We start from the raw sequence: 19,993 nt of genomic DNA, 5'->3' as shown, positions 1-19,993 counted from the left end.
GGTCAACTGTGATAATGCATGGTCGACCCTGAGGTGTCGAGTGTGAAAATCCAAGGTCGACCATGTAAGCTTATAAGGAAACCAAAATGTCAAGTCCATAGTCGATCATGAAAACCCATGATCGACCATGAAATGGACAGCAAGTCACGATTGAACTAGGTGAATTTGACTGAATGTTAGGTAAGTTTCATTGAATACTAGCCGTTCCAATGAAACACAAGTTCAAGAAGAAGAATGTAGTGAAGTGAAACACAATTTCAAAATACAGCTCTGAAAAAGATTGCAAAAAACCCTTCTGAACAAATTTTGGAAGATTTCAAATTTATCAATGCAACCAGTTTGAAGAAGATGATAGATGTAAAATAATAATAACTGAAGATTCAACTGCAGATTTCAAGAAAAAAAAAAAGAAGAAGAAAATATGGGTTACAGGTATAAGGAAAATAACCCAAAAGCAAGGTATTTTTGCCTTTTAAAAAAAAGTTATTCCGTACCACCCATATTTATAAATGAAAAGTAAAGGGTTGGAAATTTAGAGATACTGATCAGTTAAAATTGAAATTTACTGAGAAAAATTTATACTTCTCAAGGGAGAAATGCCCCAGTGCACTAGAGCACTATCTAAGTTACAGCTCCTGATTGCACTGGGACACTCAAATAGTCCGTTCCATTGATCTAGACTGTTCATTAGGTCAAAAACACATTTATTGGGCTACCAAGATAAAAATTATACCAATCTGAAAAATATTAACTACTTAATCAATGGACTTAAAACTGAACGTTAAAGATCATTGATACAAAATAAGTCCACTAAACAATTTGATCCATCTATTTTTAGGGAACATAAAGTAGTGCTTATGATTCTAAAGAATCACTTTTTAAGTCAATCGTAACCATTCGATCTATAGCTTGGAAAAGGATGGCTAGGGTAATTTGTGAACGGTTCAGACCATTCATCGAGTGTAATTTTTTCATAGTAGATCAATAAAATCGTTATGAAATTAATGGACAGTTCAGATCAATCAATTATATTTTAAAAATGAATGGATCCATCTAGGAGCACTGGTGCATTCCTTTTATCGTAATTTCAGTTTTTTTTTTTTTTTTCTTTTCTTTTCTTTTTAAACGCGCGCCAGTTAAAAGGCGGGAAAAACAGAAATCAGATTTCTTCCCGGCCGCCCTGTCCTTTCATCCCCTCTCTCTCTCACTAGTCTTTTTGCATTTCAAGCGGTTTCAGAGGAGCTCGTGAGATACAGAGATGGCTAGGATCGGGAAACACGAGCCGGGAACGAGTCGAAGACGAGACGACACTGGAGCAGACGCGGAACGAGGCGAGTCGACTCGGCATGGCGCGACGGAGCGGCGAGTTCTCCGATCGCAGTACTCAACCGTGAAGAGTCTGATCTACGGTGAGGATCTGAAATTCCTTGGTTTCAACAGTCTAGATGGAGCTGGTTCCTTTTCCCTCCTTTATATTTTTTCTTTCTTTTTAAAAAATTTTCTGCAGATGAAAGAGAGGATATTTCTCGTTTGGATTCTGATAGATTCGAATTGGTTATCGGCGAAGTGGAAAATCTGCATCAGTTAGGTATGAATCTGGAAAAATCCCAATTTTTGCTTCTTCTTCTTCTTCGTTTCGATTTTCTGCGGATATCCTTTTTTCAGGAATTTGGTAAAATCGGTGATGATGATGATAAATGCATAAAAGTAGGGTTAAAGACCTTAGAAATCTCTTGTTTGTAGGAAAATGACTGTTTTACCCTTCGGACTGCAGTTGCTCTTTTTCTTTTTCTTTTTTCCGGATGGAAGATGAGACGTTTTTCTTCTTTCCAATTCCTTTTTGTTTTCCATCTTTGCACGACATACACGGTTTTTCAGTTCTGACAAGTGGGGCTCGTTTTAGGTAATCCAGACTGTTGGTCTGTTGGGTCCCACCGTGGATGGACTATGCATCAAGAGTCTCCTTGATTGGACAATATTAACCTTTCATTTTTGGCCTACAGCTAGACTGTTGCGAAGGAAATACAACATTAGTCTGCACTCAACTGAAATGTTGCTAATACTGGTTGCTGGGATATTCCAATCTGGAATTTTCCTGGGTCATGATCCGTAGTGGGACCAAACAGGCCAACGGTCTGGAGTACTGAACCATGCCCACTATCCAAAAATGTGGGTAGTGTATCATGTAATTCCTCTAATAACATGTGATTGTCTGTAAATCTGTTTGTTTTATTATTATTATTATTATTATTCTGATTATTATCCATCTTTGTTTTATATTGCCTATGGGAAATGGTTTGATTGGACATGAGTTGCCCAGTGGTCCCAACCATTTATTTTGGTGGGTCTCATTGTGGATTAGCCACAGAAGCTGCTCTGATTAGACAATCCTAACCATATCAGAGTTTTCCCCCCCTCTTATTAGTTGAATATATGCTGCTTTTAAAAAAAATAAAATTAAATCATCCATTTTCAGCCCATAAACTGGATTATTAGGATTATCCAATTGGTGTGTGCTTTTGGGTAATGGTACATTTGGTTGCACCAAATATCATGAAATTTCTTCATTAATCAGTGTAATTTGGTGTCAATTTCATGAGTTTGGTGCAGCCAAACGCCCACTAAGCTAATTCAATTCGAATCCAGATCCTCCGCTTGCCACAAACAGGTTTTTCCTGTTTTCCTGCATTGTGATCGGTCCACATCATCACTGATGCTGTCAGCACTGCTGCTTTAAATGTAGTTTGTGATGATGTAGCCCAATCATATTGCAACAAACAGGTTTTTCCTGTTTGTGGCAAGCAGAGGATCCGGATTCAATTCAGTAGCATTCCACTAGATAAGCACTCAGGGTCATGTCTTGCCCAATGACTGATGCCAATCACTGCCAGTGTCATTTAATTTTAATGAGATTGGTCTCATAACATCATTCACATTAGTCATTTGGGACAGCTCTATACTAGAAACGAAGTGTTTCCTATTGTTTTCAGTTCAGAAGCCTCGAGAACAGGTCGCGGATGCAGAGACTTTACTAGACATTGCAACCACGCTGGTAACATCAGTCCAGTCCCATGGCAATGGAAGAGTAGTGCCTTCTGACTTCATAAGCTCTCTGCTTGCAAACTACGGGCAGCATGATGGAGTGGCAAGCAGGGGGAATGCTCGCAATTCAATGCTGTGGGTGGGAATTGGATTTGCTGTCTCTCATGTCTTCAGGAAGGTCCCTGGATGCTGCACCATGTAAATCAAATACACAATCCCACTTTCAGAAAAAAAGAAAAAAAAAAAAGAAAAGGAATCGTGTTTTGTTTTTGCATGGTTTTTATTTTTGTGTGGTGATATGTTAGGATCGGGCCCGTGAATACTGAAATGAAGAAAAGAAAGGCTGTAGCCCATTGGAAACGTACTAGACCAACTGAAAGCACTCATCCTGAAGAGGTGGTTTGATTCTGTTCTCTTCAACAGCTTGTTTTTTCATCAATTATATTTGTGAAAAAACTGGTTTCTGGTGTGTTTGGTTGCACCAAATTAGATTTATCAATCATGAATTTCATGTTCGGTGCAAGCAAATGCACCCTTATGATAACTACATAATTGTTTATCTGCAATTGCATTGGTTCTGTTCTATAAATGGTGTTAGACGTAGGCCAGTGGGGTCCACCAGTGAGCAATCACTAGTGGGTGGTTTCTTCCAGCCTTTTCCATTCAGTTGAGATTTCAAATTTGAATTTGATATTGGATAGGAGATAGGGAGAAGACCGGATCATCCGGTCTCATCCTATCTCCTTCCTTTCTGCAGCATCCAGCTTGAAAGTCAAGTTGGTTGATGCACGCCCTCTGTGGACAGAGACCTGGGATCAAGTCCCCTGATAGGGGTCTCAGTATGGAAACCCATACAAAATAAATTCGCGTCTTCAAATTGTAAGTAGGATCCAGTCCCATTATCATCATACAAATCAACGAAGGACAGGATAACATTATTCTACTTCTTACGGCCTGTTTGGATCAACAGAATTCAAAAGGTAACTCTGGAAAAGAAATTATTTTCCACAAATATGATGTTTTTCATTGATTGTGACACTAAAGTAGCCTAGGAAAATTTGTTTTCTTAAAAGAGGCATTTTCCTTTTCTTTCGAAAAACTTGATAATCCTTATTTCAATATTTTTTGAAAGATCAAGTTTCACTGTTTGATCATTACTGTTCCACACTTCCTTGGAAATCATGGAAATTAAAGCAAACAATCTTTTTAGATATATTTTCTATGATTTTTCTCAAATGTGACATTTTCCCTTTCCAAATCTACTTTTGTTATTCCACTAATCCAAAATCTTAATTGATCTCCTATAGTGCGTGTATAAAAAAGAGTTAATCTTAAACCCACATTATGGAAGCTGGGAAATTTCATGAGGGTCTTTTGATCCTTTGCTTACTTTTCTCTAGCAAGCACATATTGACTAAATTCATGAGTGTCTTTTGATCCTTTGCACATTGCAATATTACTCATCAAAGATTTGTCAAAACACGTCTGTGGTGCGGTGCTGAAGAATCAGCCCATCTTTATTAACTAAAGAAAATTACTCATCTGTTCCCAAGGATCATTCCAATTTCTCTCTTCAAAATTCAGATGTTCTGTTTTCTTATCTGTATTCTGATATTTCAGAAGGAAATTGATAAATCTATTCCACTCAGACAAATCAACCTGATATATTCTGAAAGTTGATTAGAAAGTTAAAATAAGTTGTTATACATTTTCAAATTTATGCAAAAAAAAAGGGTCCTTGCATTGATGTGTTTATGTGCAGGTTGATGATGCTGGTGCGGAAGAGAAAACAGAGACGGATAAGAACATGTCGACCATGTTCGAGATCTTGAGGAAGAAGAGGTGTGTCAGGCTTGAACACTTGGTGTTGAACAGGTCCTCCTTCGCTCAATCAGTAGAGAACATTTTTGCGTTGTCTTTTTTGGTTAAGGATGGTCGAGCCGCGATAACAGTCAACGAAAATCGGCATCATTTTGTTTGTAAGACTTCAATCTTACATAATTGGGAATTCCGTTTTATTTTGTTTCAAGATTTCACGTTTTTTATTTATTATGACTCTCATCTTGTTTCTTCCCAGTGCCCAGAAATGCTCCTTCTGCGAGTTCAGTGGCCTCTGGAGAAGTTTCTTACAGCCATTTTATTTTCAGATTTGATTTTGAGGATTGGAAGGTATGCAATGGATAGAATACAACTACCTTTTTATGTGATGTGTATATCACATCCAACTCATCCATCAGATGTGTCACCTCAATGAGCCCACAGGATCCAAAAATCAGCTCGATACAAAACTCAGGTGGGCCACAGAACAGAGAATAAGGTGGAAGGGTACGGACACCCTTGATTTTCAAAGGGTAAGCATCCCCTCCCAGCATGTTCCCTTTGCTGTGGCCCACCTGAGTTTTGAATCAGCATGACTTTCGGTCCTGGGAGTATCTTGAGATGGGAAATCTGATGAACAGGTTGGAAGTTGTGAATGTATACATGGCCCCCTACATCTGCCTGGTAGCTGACAGTTGTACCGGTGTCACTGCAGCGACTGCCTTTGTTCTTCAAGAATTTAGAATCAATGAATGTAATAGCATTTGCTTTCTGTTGGTTTCTGTTAAATAGTCACATGTAAACCTTGGAGGAATTACCCTGCACTTTGAGAAAGTGTACAAGAACCAGACTGGTCTCACTGGGTAACCCCGCCATGAACTGGCTGTGTTGTAAAATCAGGCCGATTGGATGGTCATGACCAGCCCGTGGGAACTCATGTTTAAGAAGAATATGCAATAAATTGCATGAATTTAAGTATTCTTTTCCTGTGGTTTGCAATATGCAGTTGATGATCAGTGTTGTTGGGGCTGGGGAGGAGCTGATGCCACATAGGAACATGAGGAATGCATCTGGCAATTCTCCCAAAGTGCCGATGCAATTTGATTCACAGGTGGCCATGCCGACAACACCCATCAGGAAGCTGTCTAGGAACCGCGGCCTCATTGTACGGGGAGAATCTGTTGTTGAAGATGATAGCACAAGAAAAGGACTGACACTGTTAACGTCTGATCCATTGAATTGGGTAGAGAATGCTTGATCATGTCTGTTATTCCTGTTTTGGAAGCCAGGAAATGTTTTGTATAAATAGCTTCAGTATCTGGATGCAGACAGCTTTTTGTATAATTTAGTAGGTAACTAGTTATTTTAATTTAAGTTTCAAACAACGACCATGCATCTCATATTCCACCAATGTCTTTCTTCTACCAATGGTTAGGAATCCCATCGACTTGAGATGGCAAAATACCCTCGAGGAAATTGGATTTTCTATATTTATTCATTGATTAGGCTGTACCGATTTGATTTGTGTGGGCACTTATTCTAATGACCAGGTCAGCAAAGAATTAGAAGAAATTTGCTTGCAGCTTCAGCTCTAGACTATGGCAACCATGGTTTTAAGATGACTCGTGGACCTGAGCTTGGTCAGAACTGATCCACTTTGAGTTGCCTAGACGATTCACCCCCAACTTGAGACTGAATGAATCAGTCCAAGTTGCCAAGTCTGTTATACATGATGGCAACTAGCAGGGGGCATCCATCGTACAGGTTCATTAATGTATGTCAATTGGGGCTGTTGATATTATGGGCTCCTTTGAGGAACTTTCCAACTGGTAATCACATGGTGTAAATGACACTGGTCATGCTCCCCGCTAAGTGAACAATCAGATGGACAAGGCTTTTTATTTCAGGATATGCTCCACTGACTAGGTGGGTGTAGCTCTATTCTCAGATTGTCCCTGCTCATTACACTGAAAATTGATGAAAACACAGTGAGCTGTAAGTATTATTAATGCCCTTGACTAAAATTATGAGGATCTGATGATCCTGACCATCCGGTCAGCAGCAAATGGATTGATAGAAAAGGGATGGGTACCTCCATATTCAATGGGCCAAATCCGAATTATCAGACTGCTGATCTTCTTATCAGTGCAATTTTTGGGCTACAGCCCATCCAACATTTGACACCGTTTTATTGGACTTTGTGAACAGCTGACCATAATTTTACAATAGTCTCACTCCATTGTGTGCATGCAAGTCATTAGAAAATAGCAAACTCGAGTCAGGGGAGGATCCCGGAACAAAATCCCCTATTACAAAATTGTCGCCCAAAAAAGAAAAAGAAAAGAAGAAAACGAAAAAAGAACTACAAAGACATCCATAAGCATGAAAAATTAACATGAAAACCTTAGCTCTTGGGGTCGGACTGAGGAATGTTGAGATCTGCAAATATTGGACTGTCGACTCCCACTCCCATTGCGTGCAGCCCATTGTCCACATAAATAACTGTTCCTGTGATGGCCGAAGCCAATGGCGATGCCAAGAATGCAGCAACATTGCCAACCTCATCTGTTCAAATTTTCTTCAATTTGTAAGAACACAAATCTCTTCCAGAAAAGAGATAAAATTGCAAAACATGGCTTTAAGAAATCAGTCAAATGCAAACCAACCTACACACACACATGGATACGAAAACCATCACCAGCAATAAAACATCTGGTCTCAGAAGAGAATAACAATCCATCAGCAGTGAGTTCCGACCCCATCATTAGCAGAGGAGAAACTTGGTTACAGCACTGGAATTCAAAAGATTTATGCAACTTTCGATCCCATTGAGAGAGGATAAATCCAGTAGGGTTTTAGGACTCAGAGGTGTGCCAGCATGGTTTGATTTTGGCAAGTGTCTTGTTGCTTGGTAGACAAAGAAACCTGCTGCTGCAGGCATGGAAAACCAATTGCCCATACCTTTAATACAATCACAAATGGCCTGTTTGATTTTCATAGTTTCACCGGGAAAAGGTAAATACCCTGAAAATGGGTGATTATTACCGTTTCGCCTGTTTGAAAATTCACGGGGATTTCACTTCTTGGAAACCGGTTCAAAAGTAGTAGTGGCCATTTTAGGACCCCATCTCGATGTATATGATATATCTGTTCCGTCCATCCATTTTATCACAACATTTTGAGATATGAGGAGAAAATTGAGTTAGATCCAACACTCAACTGGCTCATACCAAAAGAAACAATAGCCCCAAGAAGTTTTTAATGGTAAGTATTTAATTCACATTTTTCTATGGCGTGGTCCACTTGAGCATTGGATATGCCTCATTTTTTGGCTTATATCATAAATTTATCTGACATAATGGATGAACGGTGTGGATATATGATATCCACCATGGTGGGACCCACAAATGTTTTACAATATTTGCCACTTTTACCTCCAAAATGTAGGCCGTCAAATCAGTTACGGGGTAGTGTGCGGCAACTACGGAGGGAAATAATTATTACCATTTACCCGGGTATTTCCCATTTCTTTGAAAAACAAACAGGCCAAAAGAGAGAGTGGGTAGGGTTACAAGAAGTGAATGTGTCATGGTTCTGTTGGAGTAAGAAACCCATCAATGGTGACCTTTGATTTGACGTCAAGGGAATACAAACAGCATATGATTTGAGTAATGAGAGGCGAGGCTGTAGGGTTTGAAAGATTCAAGTTCTTGCTGAAGGGAGAAAGGGGAGCCATTGTAGGACTAATACTGATAAATTGCCAGCATTTTTTCAGACAACACTTATTGTAACCAGCAGCTCGAATTTTGTTATGTAATGGCCAACATGTTCGAACTATAAACCAACAGCAGAATTTTAGGGATTCACCTGCCAGCAGTTCTTTCTGCATTGGTGCATTGGCTAACGAGTATTCGATCATGGTGTCAATGAATCCAATTGCTTTTGCTGCACGGCTTCTCAATGGGCCTGTTTTCGTCAAGATGGAATGTGATTATCGCAGACACCTTAGCATTCCTGAGCATCAGAAAAATGATAGTACAAAGACAGTGATCATCGGCATACCAGCAGATATCGTATTAACTCGAATCTTGTGGCGCCTTCCTGCTTCAAAAGCAAGCACCTGAAAAAGCAGAAACAAGGTGAAGAGGTGGTTCACTGGCATTGCAGAGAGAGAGAGAGAGAGAGAGTAGATGGCAAGTCTGTAGAGCTAGAAAAAAAATCTCACTCTGGTATCACTCTCCAAAGCAGCCTTAGCTGAACTCATGCCGCCACCATATCTATGCATTTATATGCAAACAATTAGAAAAAGAACTTTTTCAATGACAAAATGGTTAACACAAACCCAATAATGACAAACTGAATAAACAAAATCATACCCTGGAATGACCCTTTCAGAAGCAATGTATGTGAGAGAAATCGACGCACCACCTGCAATGTTTCATGGACCTTAATTCCTGCAACTACTTGCAGACAATAAAAGGGGAAGGAAAAAACTTTATCAGTTTGTCACAGAGTTGAAGCATGCCTGGATTCATTATCGGAATGAAATGCTTGAGCAAGGACACATAGGAGTAACTTGATGCTGAAATTGCTGCAAGATATCCTCTCCTGGAAGTCTCTAAGAGAGGTTTAATGACCTGTTAAAGGAAGTTAGTACCCTCATTGTGGCATTAACAATAAAGAGAAGCACAAGAAAAGGGGCAAGGATGGTACCTCCGGACCATTCGCAAGAGAGTGCACAAGGATATCGATGCTCCCAAAATCCCGTTTCACAGATTCAGCTGCCTCCTGAGAAAGAGTTAAAACCAATTTTTTGGTAAGGGATCAGTGATAACCTGCATTGGATTCTCAAAGCATCATTATAGAGGCTATTTGCAAGAACAAACTAAGTCTGGATGGAGAACTTTGGTTCATAAAAGACCCTGGACATGGCTTGGTAAAACATATAGAACTGTAACACCCTGATCCATAGCTCAAGTGGTAGACTGAGTGAAAGATACCTCGTTTCAACACTGAGGTCTTGGTATCGATCCCTAGTGGGGGTGGCTAACAGTGAAGTGTGAGCTGACAGTGGGGTGTACTAACAAGCTAACAACAACAAAAAAAAAAAAAAAAAACATATAGAACTGTATGTTTCATCGTTGTCCTCATGTAGAACCACTTTTAATGCATGAGGGCTACTGATCACCATCAAATGGGTCCCGGATGATTCCAACACCTGGTCTATGGAGAATCCAGCTCTCAGATGGCATATTAGGCCCTGATCATGGCCGTACAATCACTTCAATCAAAGATGTAGACGATCCAACTGTCCAGATTGAAGATCCAGAAATTCCAACTGTCCAGATTGTAGTTCTGGACCTTATTGAGGACCCCAAAATGATCTGACAGATGATCAGGGATGTATCTGTGATCTGATTATCGTGTGGGGCCCACATGATCAATCCGATGGTCTTAGATGGCCCTGATTGATGATTGGGTGGAACATAGTACTTGTCTATCCAAGTGGATTCTTCAATATCAGTTGGTTTCTTGTCAAGGATAAACAAGAAACTAATTGATATTGAAGAATCCAATTCTCGCAATCTTTCCTTGTATGCCCTTCAACACACAAGTGCATGGCTTGTGAGCATCACGGTTCACCCAATCATTAATCTAGACTATCTACATCGATTGAATGTTAATCTTGGTCCTCAGCTCAATATCTTCCATACAGACCATTAGATTGTTGATGCAGACCCCACAAGCCAAACAGATCATACCGTTTGTAGGAAGCATCAATCTGAACTGTTGGATTGTCCAGATCTTTGATCAAGATCATCAGATGGGTCTGACAAGGACCTAATAAGCAATCTGAGGGCATGATCCTCAATGTGTCAGATAGTGGTAACTATTAGATTGTTTCATTTAATTTCAGTTTCAGCAGGAAGGCTACTTTGATGTGGACACATGTCAGTAGAAAATGACAGAAAATTTGGAATAAGACATTGATACTTCTCGTCTTTTTGAAATTACTCAGTATTACTATATAATCATACAGATTTTTCTATATTTTGTATGAACTAATATCTACATCATAAAATAAAATAAAATAAGCATCGTCCTATAATTGTATGGATGTGTTGGTATATCAACGCTTTACATTCCATGTCTAACACAAGTGCGCATCCATTTCCAAAATAATAGGACGTGTAACCATTTACAATTACTCACGGCATTTCATAATTTCTAAAATCAGTTTCTCCAACCCATTAACCACCCTAGAGGCATTTCAAACACAGATACCTGATTTTCTCTGTGCAACCAAAACAAACCAAAGAATTACCTGAACTGTCCAATTTGAAGCTCCAGCATACCGTTTGTTTGTTTTGACCTGCACAAGGAAACATCAAAACATGCCAGATAGGGACACAAGACTTCATTTAATCCACTAAATACAGGCCAAGAAAAAAAAAAAAATTCATTCCTTGCTTCTCATATTACATCTTCAGGAACATCCTCAGGACAGTCATAAACAGCATCCAATGCATATACTTTGGTAATCTCCATCAGAGAACCATCTGGCAACCTGCAACATTCAGAACATCAGCTATTCGACCTCAGCAATTTTCAATGTTACCATAGGAATGATTTGTCCTATGCAGCAAAGGCTTAGAGTATGATTGCGAAATTTCAAACTAGAGATCTTACACGCGTGATTCATCGAATTTCCCACGTCTCAAGCTGGTCTCAAAAATGTTCAGTGCCTGTGGACAAAAATAGCTTTTGTCATCTAACTATAAAGATTGCAAATAGATGATTGTTAAGGGCAAATTTACATACTGGCACCCATGTGCCGACAAGGATTTCACAGCCAGCAGCAGCAAGAGATTTGGCAATTGCCCAACCATATCCATTGTCATCAGCTATCCCAGCAATGAATGCCCTTTTACCTGAGAAAAGAATCAGAGATTTTAGAATGAAAGTGGAGTCAGTACCTGCAGGTACACTGTGTGAGTATGTGTACTCAGCAATGTCATCAACTAAAACACAATCAAGCCTCTTCACTGGTGGAATGGAACAAAACAAAAGGAACAGATGAGGGAGAAGGGATCAAGTGGAAATTCAGAAATACTCTTTTTTTTTTTTTGAGAGATAACAGAAACTTTCATTAAAAGAGGAAAGGGAGCAACCAGCCCGCTGAGATAGCGAGTCAGTTAGCTCCGTACAAAAGAACATTACAATCTTTTAGAGGAATAACAATAGAAGCCCATTCGAAAATATAGAACTGAACCCTTTGCAAAATGGACTCCCGCCCTTTAGACTCCCCTCTAAAACATCTCCCATTTCTCTCTTCCCACACCGCCCACCAAATAGCCGCAATAGATAATCTCCAGATAATAGATTTCTGTTTACAAAAGGAAACCCCACGCCAGGCCATAAGCAATTGACCCGTCGATTTGGGGAGGGCCCACGAGAGATTGAACCAGGAAAGGAAGCAAGACCAAATCTGGCCAATGAGAGGGCAGTGAATAAAAAAGTGATTAACTGACTCTTCTTCTGCCATGCAACAAAGACAAATGTTGGGGAGAATCATACCCTTTTTCCTCATATTATCTACCGTCAACACTTAACTACCAGAAATACTTTTATTTGGCATTGCAAACTCAAGGATTTATCACATAAAGCAAGTTTTGACCTTCTTTTTTTTGAAAGATAATGAAAATTTTATTAAAAAGCAAAAACAAAGCTACAACAAGGGGAACGCTAAGGGAGTGACCCGAAAGCTACCTAAGAAACTTAAGATTACAATCCCTTAATTTTGGAACACAAGAAGCCCATTCAATACAAGCGACCTCGCCCTCTGAGAAACTGTATCCACCGATTTGTTGAAATTGTCAAAACATCTGGCATTCCTAATAGCAAACAACTGACCAACATACCAAAAGCTCAGAGCTGATGGAGAAGGACCAATTTATCCCTACATGCACGCCCCCCCAGGCAAACCCAGGTGAGACCTCTCTGTAGGCAACCCCCACTTCGCACGGGTCCCCAAATCACATGGTCCCACAGTGAGCCTCACCTCGTGGCCATTCTGCATCTCATAGACCCAACCTAGTGGGCTACCCCACCCCAACATGGAGATACAGTGCATCCTTAGAATCACACCAAGATGCCCCCGCATCATCCACCCATGCCGTTGAGGAGACTCGAATATCGGGCTGCCCTGATATAATTTCGATAGCGGATAACAGACCAACGCACCAAAAGCTCCAGAGTTGATGGGGAAGGACTGGTTTATCCCTATATGCAGGCCCTCCCAGGCAAACCTAGGTAAGACCTCCCAGTGGGCGACCCCCGCTTCACACAGGTCCTTGAATCGCACGGTCTCATAGTGGGCCCGACCTTGTGGCCATCCTGCATCTCACAGACCCTACCTCGTGGGCTACCCCACCCCAGCATGGAAATATGGTGCATCCTTGGAATCACACCAAGATACCCCCACATCAATTCCTCTCTTCCTACACTGCCCACCAAGAAGCAATCAAAGCCATCCTCCATAACACGGACCTGACTTTTCCAAGCCTCATCCCATGACAAAAATACAAAAAAGGGATAACGGATTCCTGCGAAGGCCACAAGACATGGAATTAGCTCAAGATATCCACCCAAATCAACCCCGCAAAAGGGCGGTGCACAAAGAGGTGATCCATTGTCTCCTCATCATGCATGCATAAGATGCATATATTAGACAACACCATACCCACTTTACGGAGGTTATCAATGGTAAAGACTTTCTTCCCTCCTACTAGCCACACAAAACCGGTCGCCCCGACCTCTGATTGGGAATCGTGATCGCTAATAAGAGAATATAAAGATTTGACCACCCCAAGCTTCCGACCTTCCACATCAACGTATCTTATTCATCATTAGATGGAGCATAGGGGTGAATGCGATCTGGAAGAGTTGTGAACTTAGCAACCTCTTCATCATGAAGAAACCACCTAAAAGGGGGATCCTAAAAAATCGATTCATCGAGGTGAGTGAAGCAATCTGCCACCAAAATGGAAGGCTCCGAAGCCAAGCGAAAAATCCTAGGAAACTTGGATTTCAATGGAGCAGTCCCAGCCCACACATCTTCCCAAAATCGGATTCCGCCACCATTTCCCAAAGAGAAGCCGATGCCTTCCACAAATGTTGACTTTACAAAGGATACCCCATTCCACAAAGCAGAAACTATATACATCAACAATTCCCTAGTCTACCGCTCTCCATCCAAGCATCCATATTTACTTTTGACCACTGTCTTCCAATGCGGATCCTCTTCCTCACCGAATCTCCAAAGCCATTTACCGAGCAAAGCTAAGTCATGTATTGAAGATCCTTTATGCCCGCTCATCCCTCTTCATAAGGTGTGCACGCCTCGTTCCAACTTATCAAGTGAAATTTCGTTTCCTCCTTCACACCTTGCCATAAGAAATCCCATCTCAATTTATCAAGCCTTGAGAGCACCGAAGATGGACATTTTAAGAGTGACATGAAGTACAGAGGAAGGTTTGACAAAGCTGCTTTTATGAGGATGATACTACCTCCTAGCGGAAAGTATCTAGACTTCCATCTTACAGGCTTAAGAAAGCAAGGTTTTGACATTACTTTCAGTTTTTTGTCTTAGAAATTTCGTTTACACGCACACACACAAAGATTTTCTCCTTGGAACTAGTTCTCATTAGATCCCAAGAGAACCCTTTGAGAACTCATTTTGCGTGATGTGCATATGCAATATGGCCCACACAGGCCCTTCATCTAACTTGGATGAAGGGTTGGGCAGAAAATCATGTTGTTTTGCAACTCAAGTGGCAACGGTGAAAGTCGAGGGTTGGAAATCCCTCCAGCTTTGCTATGCCCCACCTATTTTTTTTATTAGGCCGACTTTTGGGCCCTAGGGGTTTCATGAGGTGACTCATCTAGTGGACGGTTCGGATTTTGTGCACACATCACGTGAGATGAGTTCTTAAAGGGTTCTCATAGGTTCTCATAAGAACCGGTTCCTGAGAGAAAATCTCTCTCTCTCTCTCTCTCTCTCTCTCTCTCTCTCTCTGTATGAGTGTGTGTGTGTGTGTGTGTGTGTAGACACAAGTAACAAATGTGAAGACCACAAGTGGAGAGACAAGTGAGTTCCCAATTACTGTAGGCTTACACATGGGATCGGCATTGAGCTCATACCTTTTTGCATTGGTAATGAACAAATCAACAAGGCATTTGTAGGAAGAGATCCCATGGTCTATGTTGTTTTCAAATGACATAGTTTCGATTGACAAGACGATGGAGGGCATAAACACAAAACTAGATTTATGGAGGGGTGCATTAGAATCTAAAGGATTTAAAATTAGTTATACTAAAACAAAGTATATGGAGTGCAATTTAGTAACAATTGGAGTGAAAAAGATGAATTAGTTCAGATGGTTGACCAAGAAGTTTTCCAAAATGACCACGTTCGTTACCTTGGGTCAATAATTCATGAGTGGAGAGATAGATCATAAGTGGAGAGATAGAGAAGGATGTTGCCCATAGAATTGGGTGGAAGAAATGGAGATGTGTCTCTGGAGTTTTATGTGATTGTCGCGTACCACTCAAACTGAAATGGAAATTTAATGGGATCGCTATAAGGCCAGCTGTGCTTTATGGGACAAAATGTTGGCAGTTAAGAAACAACATGTTCATAGGATGAGTGTTGCTGAAATGAGTATGTTGAGATGGATGGTGAGGAAGGATAGAATTAGAAAAGAATGCATTTGAGAGTACTTAGAAGTACCACTGATAGGTAGTACAATGAGAGGAAGTAAACTTAGATGGTTTGGTCATGTGCGATAGAGACCAAGAACTGTGTCAATTAGAAGTGAGTGAGCACAATTTGAAGGCTCTAAAAAGGCAAGGGTAAGACCCAAAAGGATGTGGATGGAGGTAGGCTTGATGACCTATGGTCAAACTGAATCTATAGCCTTTACCTTTCTAAAAAAAAGAACCTGAAAGTGTGGCCCTTAGAGTTGAGTGGAATGGCGGAACAGGATTCATGTAGCCAACCCCAATTAATTGGGATAAGGCTAAGATGATGATGATAATACATACATATATATAGATAGGTTATGCAAGTATGTGTGTGCGCGTGCGCGTGAACAAGCTACAAGAATTGTAATACTAATTCAAACTAAAGGGCCTAAAACAAAATAGGCAAGGGCTCGTTGTGGGTCTGGAATTTGGCCACGTGGTACATGTGAGATTTACGGGCATGCTAGAACCGATTTTGTGGTCTGATTCAAACCGAAGGCCAATGACCCCTGGCGTCGAGATAGAGCGATGTTTGGTCGAATGGTTGGAAGACCAACCATATATTCTGCCAACTGTCAAGTGCATAAATCAGGCGATTTGCGGAGGTTGTGGCTCTTCCTCCAAAGAGTTCTTTTTTACCTTGAGAACCAAGGACTTTCGAAGGTGTATCAATTATATGGTTGAACGAAAATAGAAGATGGAAGCAAAGAAAAGCGTGACTTACCACTAAAACGGGATCACTGACCTAGCTAAGAGCAGCAGGGTGCTTAACCGAACAGCGCGCTGATAAGCGAGGAGTGGGTAATGCCAAAGTTATAAACTACTGTTGACCCAGCATATGAGCGTAGGTGGACGGTTCCTAAGACTACGATCTTCCTTCAAATCTTGCACGCAGGTGCAGATGGAAGGGAATTATAGATGCGGGTTACGAGTGAGTCGGTCTGGCTTAGGTGAGGGACGGACTGAGCTACTCCTAGAAACTAAGGGTTCCATGCTGAGGAGCGGTGGAGATGATAAGTGTCTCAGAGGACTGAATAAGCAGCATTGCGCTGGATTGATTGATTGTTTTCATATGTTGTTAGGTTTTGGATTGATGTTAGGATCCCTTGCTTCGAACTCTCCTTTGTTATTCATAGACTCCAGAACGATGCCGTGGGAATAATTGTTACCTCCATGGCGATGTTGGATATTGCCATGTGTAAAGTGGCAGTTGCTTCAACATGATCATACATTGCCTTTGTTGAACGTGTACTTCTCACGATAATAAGCTACTGAACGTGCCTTAATGTTGATGTAGCCTTAACGGTTACTCGTCCTTATCCAGAGGTTACCCAAGTGCCACGACTCATCGAATATTTACTCATTAATGCGTTGTCTTCCGTATATTCGACGCGCGTCATGAATATATCGTGCTTGCCACATGGCTACATCTGAGCCGTTAATCTGGTGCTGCTAGATCTTGTCCAAACACCCGCATACAACAAGAGCAAGAATACAGTAAAGAGGCAAGAAAATGTTTAACCAGGGACCATTGTGTGATTAAGACAAAAGGTTGCGCAACTCCATCCCAATCTCCAGGATGGATGAATGGTTGAATTTGGGGTATAGAGACACCCACTAACCTATGCTAGTGGTATTTAAAGAATAGTTCACACAAAGATAGGCATTACTTTTTTTTCTTTTTTGAAGGATATAGGGATTACATTTTACGTGTGCCACATGCAATAACAAGAATCAACAATGAAAAGGGTAACCAAGAAGCAGCCATGCGCACAAAAGAAGAGATTTAAAGAATGAAGGTCTCTAACCTCTTAAATCAATAGGCAATCCTGTAGCAGCCTTTTCCTCACTTGTTCCAGACATTGCCTTGGTAATGACCTTATCGAATTTCACTGGAGTGGACGTGAAGCTCCGAGAAAACGGTCGGATGGAGGAGATAGAAGATGAGGTTGTAAGCTTATTCAGTAGTCCTAGTTTCAGATTGGTCCCTAAAATTGGAGCGCTTGCATTGCAAATCCTCCAAGAAGGAATGCAAGGACTTGTTGCCATTTGCAACCCCAAACCCGCCATAGCCGCCATTTTCAAATAAATTAAATTCAAACGGGAATAGGTCGAAATCTGCAAATGGCACCACAATCAGCAGTAGTGAGCAGAAATTACACACATTCTCCTTAGCGATATGCTATCCTTTAAGAACATCACACAAGCCCTATTGACAGGATTTATTTGAGTCGCATTCCAAGTGTCCCACAGGGCACACGTGCCAATATGATACATGCTTGTGAGATCAAAGCCATTCACCTGGTGAGCTCCACCATGCTGAATGCTCTGCCTGAAAAATCAGGCTGGTCCTCAATCAGGTGGGAAACGCTCACGCAAAGAAATGGATGGTTAAAAACTGGCCACTGCTTCATGTTTGACATGCATGTCTATCCCATGGATGGTAGACTGGCCTGATTCTAGAGCCAGGACATCAACAATGTGGGTCCCACCTCATGAGCAGCTCAGATCACATTCACCAGCATTGAGCCCTTGATGCGTGTTAGACATGAGTAGAGGGTATTCCATTTTTATTTCTCATATAAAAACGGAACTCTGAGAAAGTAAGGCCCCAAATAAGCAAATTTTACAGTAAAACTCCTAGTCACATTTCTGTATACCAGGAAAAAAAAAAAGTCTTAAGGACAGCTAAAACTTAAAAATGTAAATCAGCAAATGAAACACAAATTAGCAGTAATTTACATTGAATTTGAATCTCTTCAATTTATTTTATTTTATTTTATTTTATTGAGAAGCCAGTGCTGTAGTCTTTTGAAAAAAAAATACATATCTGAAAATAGCGAAAAGGCATACATATCAGCAGAATTTTGCACAGAAAATTAACTGCAAGTAAATCTGCATAAGAAAAACAAAAAATACAAACTTCTCCTCAGAGAAGAAAAGGCTGCCTAAATTTCAACAAATCAAAGACCGAAATGCACATTAATACGATGAAAACAAAGAACCAAATCAACGACATTTACAGTGAAATCCGCAAGTTCGATTTCCTGAATCCCCTATGACCCCAAGCTCTATGGGGACCAACGTGAGGTCTATGTTATATCCCCTCCTTCCATCCATTTCGCCAGCTCATTTCAGAACATGATCACAAAAATGAGGCAGATCCAAAACTCAAGTGGGCCACACCACAGGAAACAATGGCAACAGAAGCGCCCACCGTTGAAAACTTCCTACGGCCCACCGTGACATTTATATGCCATCCAATCCGTTCATAAGGTGATTCCCACCGGGATGAATGGAAAACACAAACATTAGACTGATCCAAAACTTCTGTGGTCCCAAGAAGGTTTTCAACGGTGGGCAGCTCAATCCCCACTGTTTTCTATGTGCGCCCCACCTGAGTTTTAAATGTCCCTCATTTTCGGGCTTTCATCGTAAAACGAGCTAGCGAAACGGATGGACGGACTGGATATACATCACGGAGGGCCCCAGAGAGCTTAGGGTTACAAGGAATTGAAAATTACTTTCGTATAACCCTCGAAAACTCTCCAAAATTAGCACATTTCTAACACATACGAGAAAAACACCAAAATCAACACCAACACTAGCAGAAATTCTCTCTATTTCCTGCAGAATCTCACCTTTACGAAACGAAAAATGGCGACGACGGAGATTCTTCCGCCAAAAGCTCCGGGATAAATAGAGAAGAGTTCTCTTTCTTATCAGCGCCTTTTGCCGAATGAGAGAGAAACGCTTAAATGGGTTTCTTCGATGGATTCGAGGCGGGGGTTTTGGAAGGTAGGGTTTTGCACCGCGGAATTAATCGTGGTTCGGTATTCCTATGTTAGTTCATTACCGTTTTAAAATGGTGGAGGCTTTTCAACCGTACACATGGTATAGTTATAAGGAAATCCGAACCGCCCAATTTCTTGTCCCAACTTTGGATGAGTTATAGCAGAAAATTAAACTGATAAGATAATAAAAATTTTGAATTTTTCTTTGATTGAACCACTCTCTATTTTACTAACCATCCATTTGATAGCAACTATAAGAAGGGTCAGGATTGCTTAATCAGTATGATTTTAGAGATACGATCCGTCCAAAATGACGTTCTACATCAGGTACACGTTAGGATGATGAACCGCCACCATTTTCGAAATAGTGCTAAACTATCACAGGAGCCTGCACCATTAATTATATGTATGATACAGAACACCGTGGTTTTTCACCGTACACGCTCGTTTTCAGTTTTGACAAGTTGAGGCCGAGATTTCATAATCCAGACTCTTGTTCTTTTTCTCTAAGTCATGGATGGATCATGACCGAA

The 19,993-nt window shown here is 40.8% G+C and overlaps 2 protein-coding genes across 2 annotated transcripts; one reads left to right on the top strand and one right to left on the bottom strand.

Moving 5' to 3' along the window:
• The first annotated feature begins 1,167 nt into the window (after positions 1-1,167).
• On the top strand, positions 1,168-6,245 carry LOC131222391 (non-structural maintenance of chromosomes element 4 homolog A-like). Its single transcript, XM_058217435.1, has 7 exons — positions 1,168-1,409; positions 1,508-1,588; positions 2,991-3,240; positions 3,348-3,438; positions 4,805-5,021; positions 5,120-5,211; positions 5,867-6,245. The coding sequence occupies exons 1-7, from the start codon at positions 1,259-1,261 to the stop codon at positions 6,116-6,118; spliced, it is 1,134 nt and encodes a 377-aa protein (XP_058073418.1). The 5' UTR covers positions 1,168-1,258; the 3' UTR covers positions 6,119-6,245.
• An 854-nt stretch (positions 6,246-7,099) lies between these two features.
• Positions 7,100-19,468, bottom strand: LOC131222390 (enoyl-[acyl-carrier-protein] reductase [NADH], chloroplastic-like). Its single transcript, XM_058217434.1, has 13 exons — positions 19,308-19,468; positions 17,475-17,784; positions 11,683-11,792; positions 11,551-11,606; positions 11,344-11,428; positions 11,186-11,233; positions 9,574-9,648; positions 9,386-9,497; positions 9,237-9,288; positions 9,086-9,137; positions 8,923-8,980; positions 8,728-8,826; positions 7,100-7,425 (listed from the first exon to the last, which is right to left on the bottom strand). Exons 2-13 carry the CDS (start codon positions 17,743-17,745, stop codon positions 7,265-7,267), a joined length of 1,179 nt encoding a protein of 392 aa, XP_058073417.1. The 5' UTR covers positions 17,746-17,784; positions 19,308-19,468; the 3' UTR covers positions 7,100-7,264.
• Between the last annotated feature and the right edge of the window lie 525 nt (positions 19,469-19,993).

Source organism: Magnolia sinica, chromosome 13 (assembly GCF_029962835.1).
Source record: "Magnolia sinica isolate HGM2019 chromosome 13, MsV1, whole genome shotgun sequence".
Taxonomy (NCBI): Eukaryota; Viridiplantae; Streptophyta; class Magnoliopsida; order Magnoliales; family Magnoliaceae; genus Magnolia; species Magnolia sinica.
Note: the sequence above shows the minus strand (reverse complement) of the source record. Positions and strands in the feature narration are given on the sequence as shown.

What these genes read in the sequence shown, in the direction of transcription:
- LOC131222390 (XM_058217434.1), bottom strand. Translation starts at nt 17,745, where the DNA reads ATGGCGGCTATGGCGGGTTTGGGGTTGCAAATGGCAACAAGTCCTTGC. An exon ending in ATTGCCTATTGATTTAAGAG is followed by an intron (nt 11,793 to 17,474) that starts GTTAGAGACCTT and finishes TTCTTTTCTCAG; the next exon opens with GTAAAAGGGCATTCATTGCT. An exon ending in AAATTCGATGAATCACGCGT is followed by an intron (nt 11,429 to 11,550) that starts GTAAGATCTCTA and finishes TGAATGTTGCAG; the next exon opens with GTTGCCAGATGGTTCTCTGA.
- LOC131222391 (XM_058217435.1), top strand. Translation starts at nt 1,259, where the DNA reads ATGGCTAGGATCGGGAAACACGAGCCGGGAACGAGTCGAAGACGAGAC. An exon ending in CGTGAAGAGTCTGATCTACG is followed by an intron (nt 1,410 to 1,507) that starts GTGAGGATCTGA and finishes AATTTTCTGCAG; the next exon opens with ATGAAAGAGAGGATATTTCT. An exon ending in GGAAAATCTGCATCAGTTAG is followed by an intron (nt 1,589 to 2,990) that starts GTATGAATCTGG and finishes TATTGTTTTCAG; the next exon opens with TTCAGAAGCCTCGAGAACAG.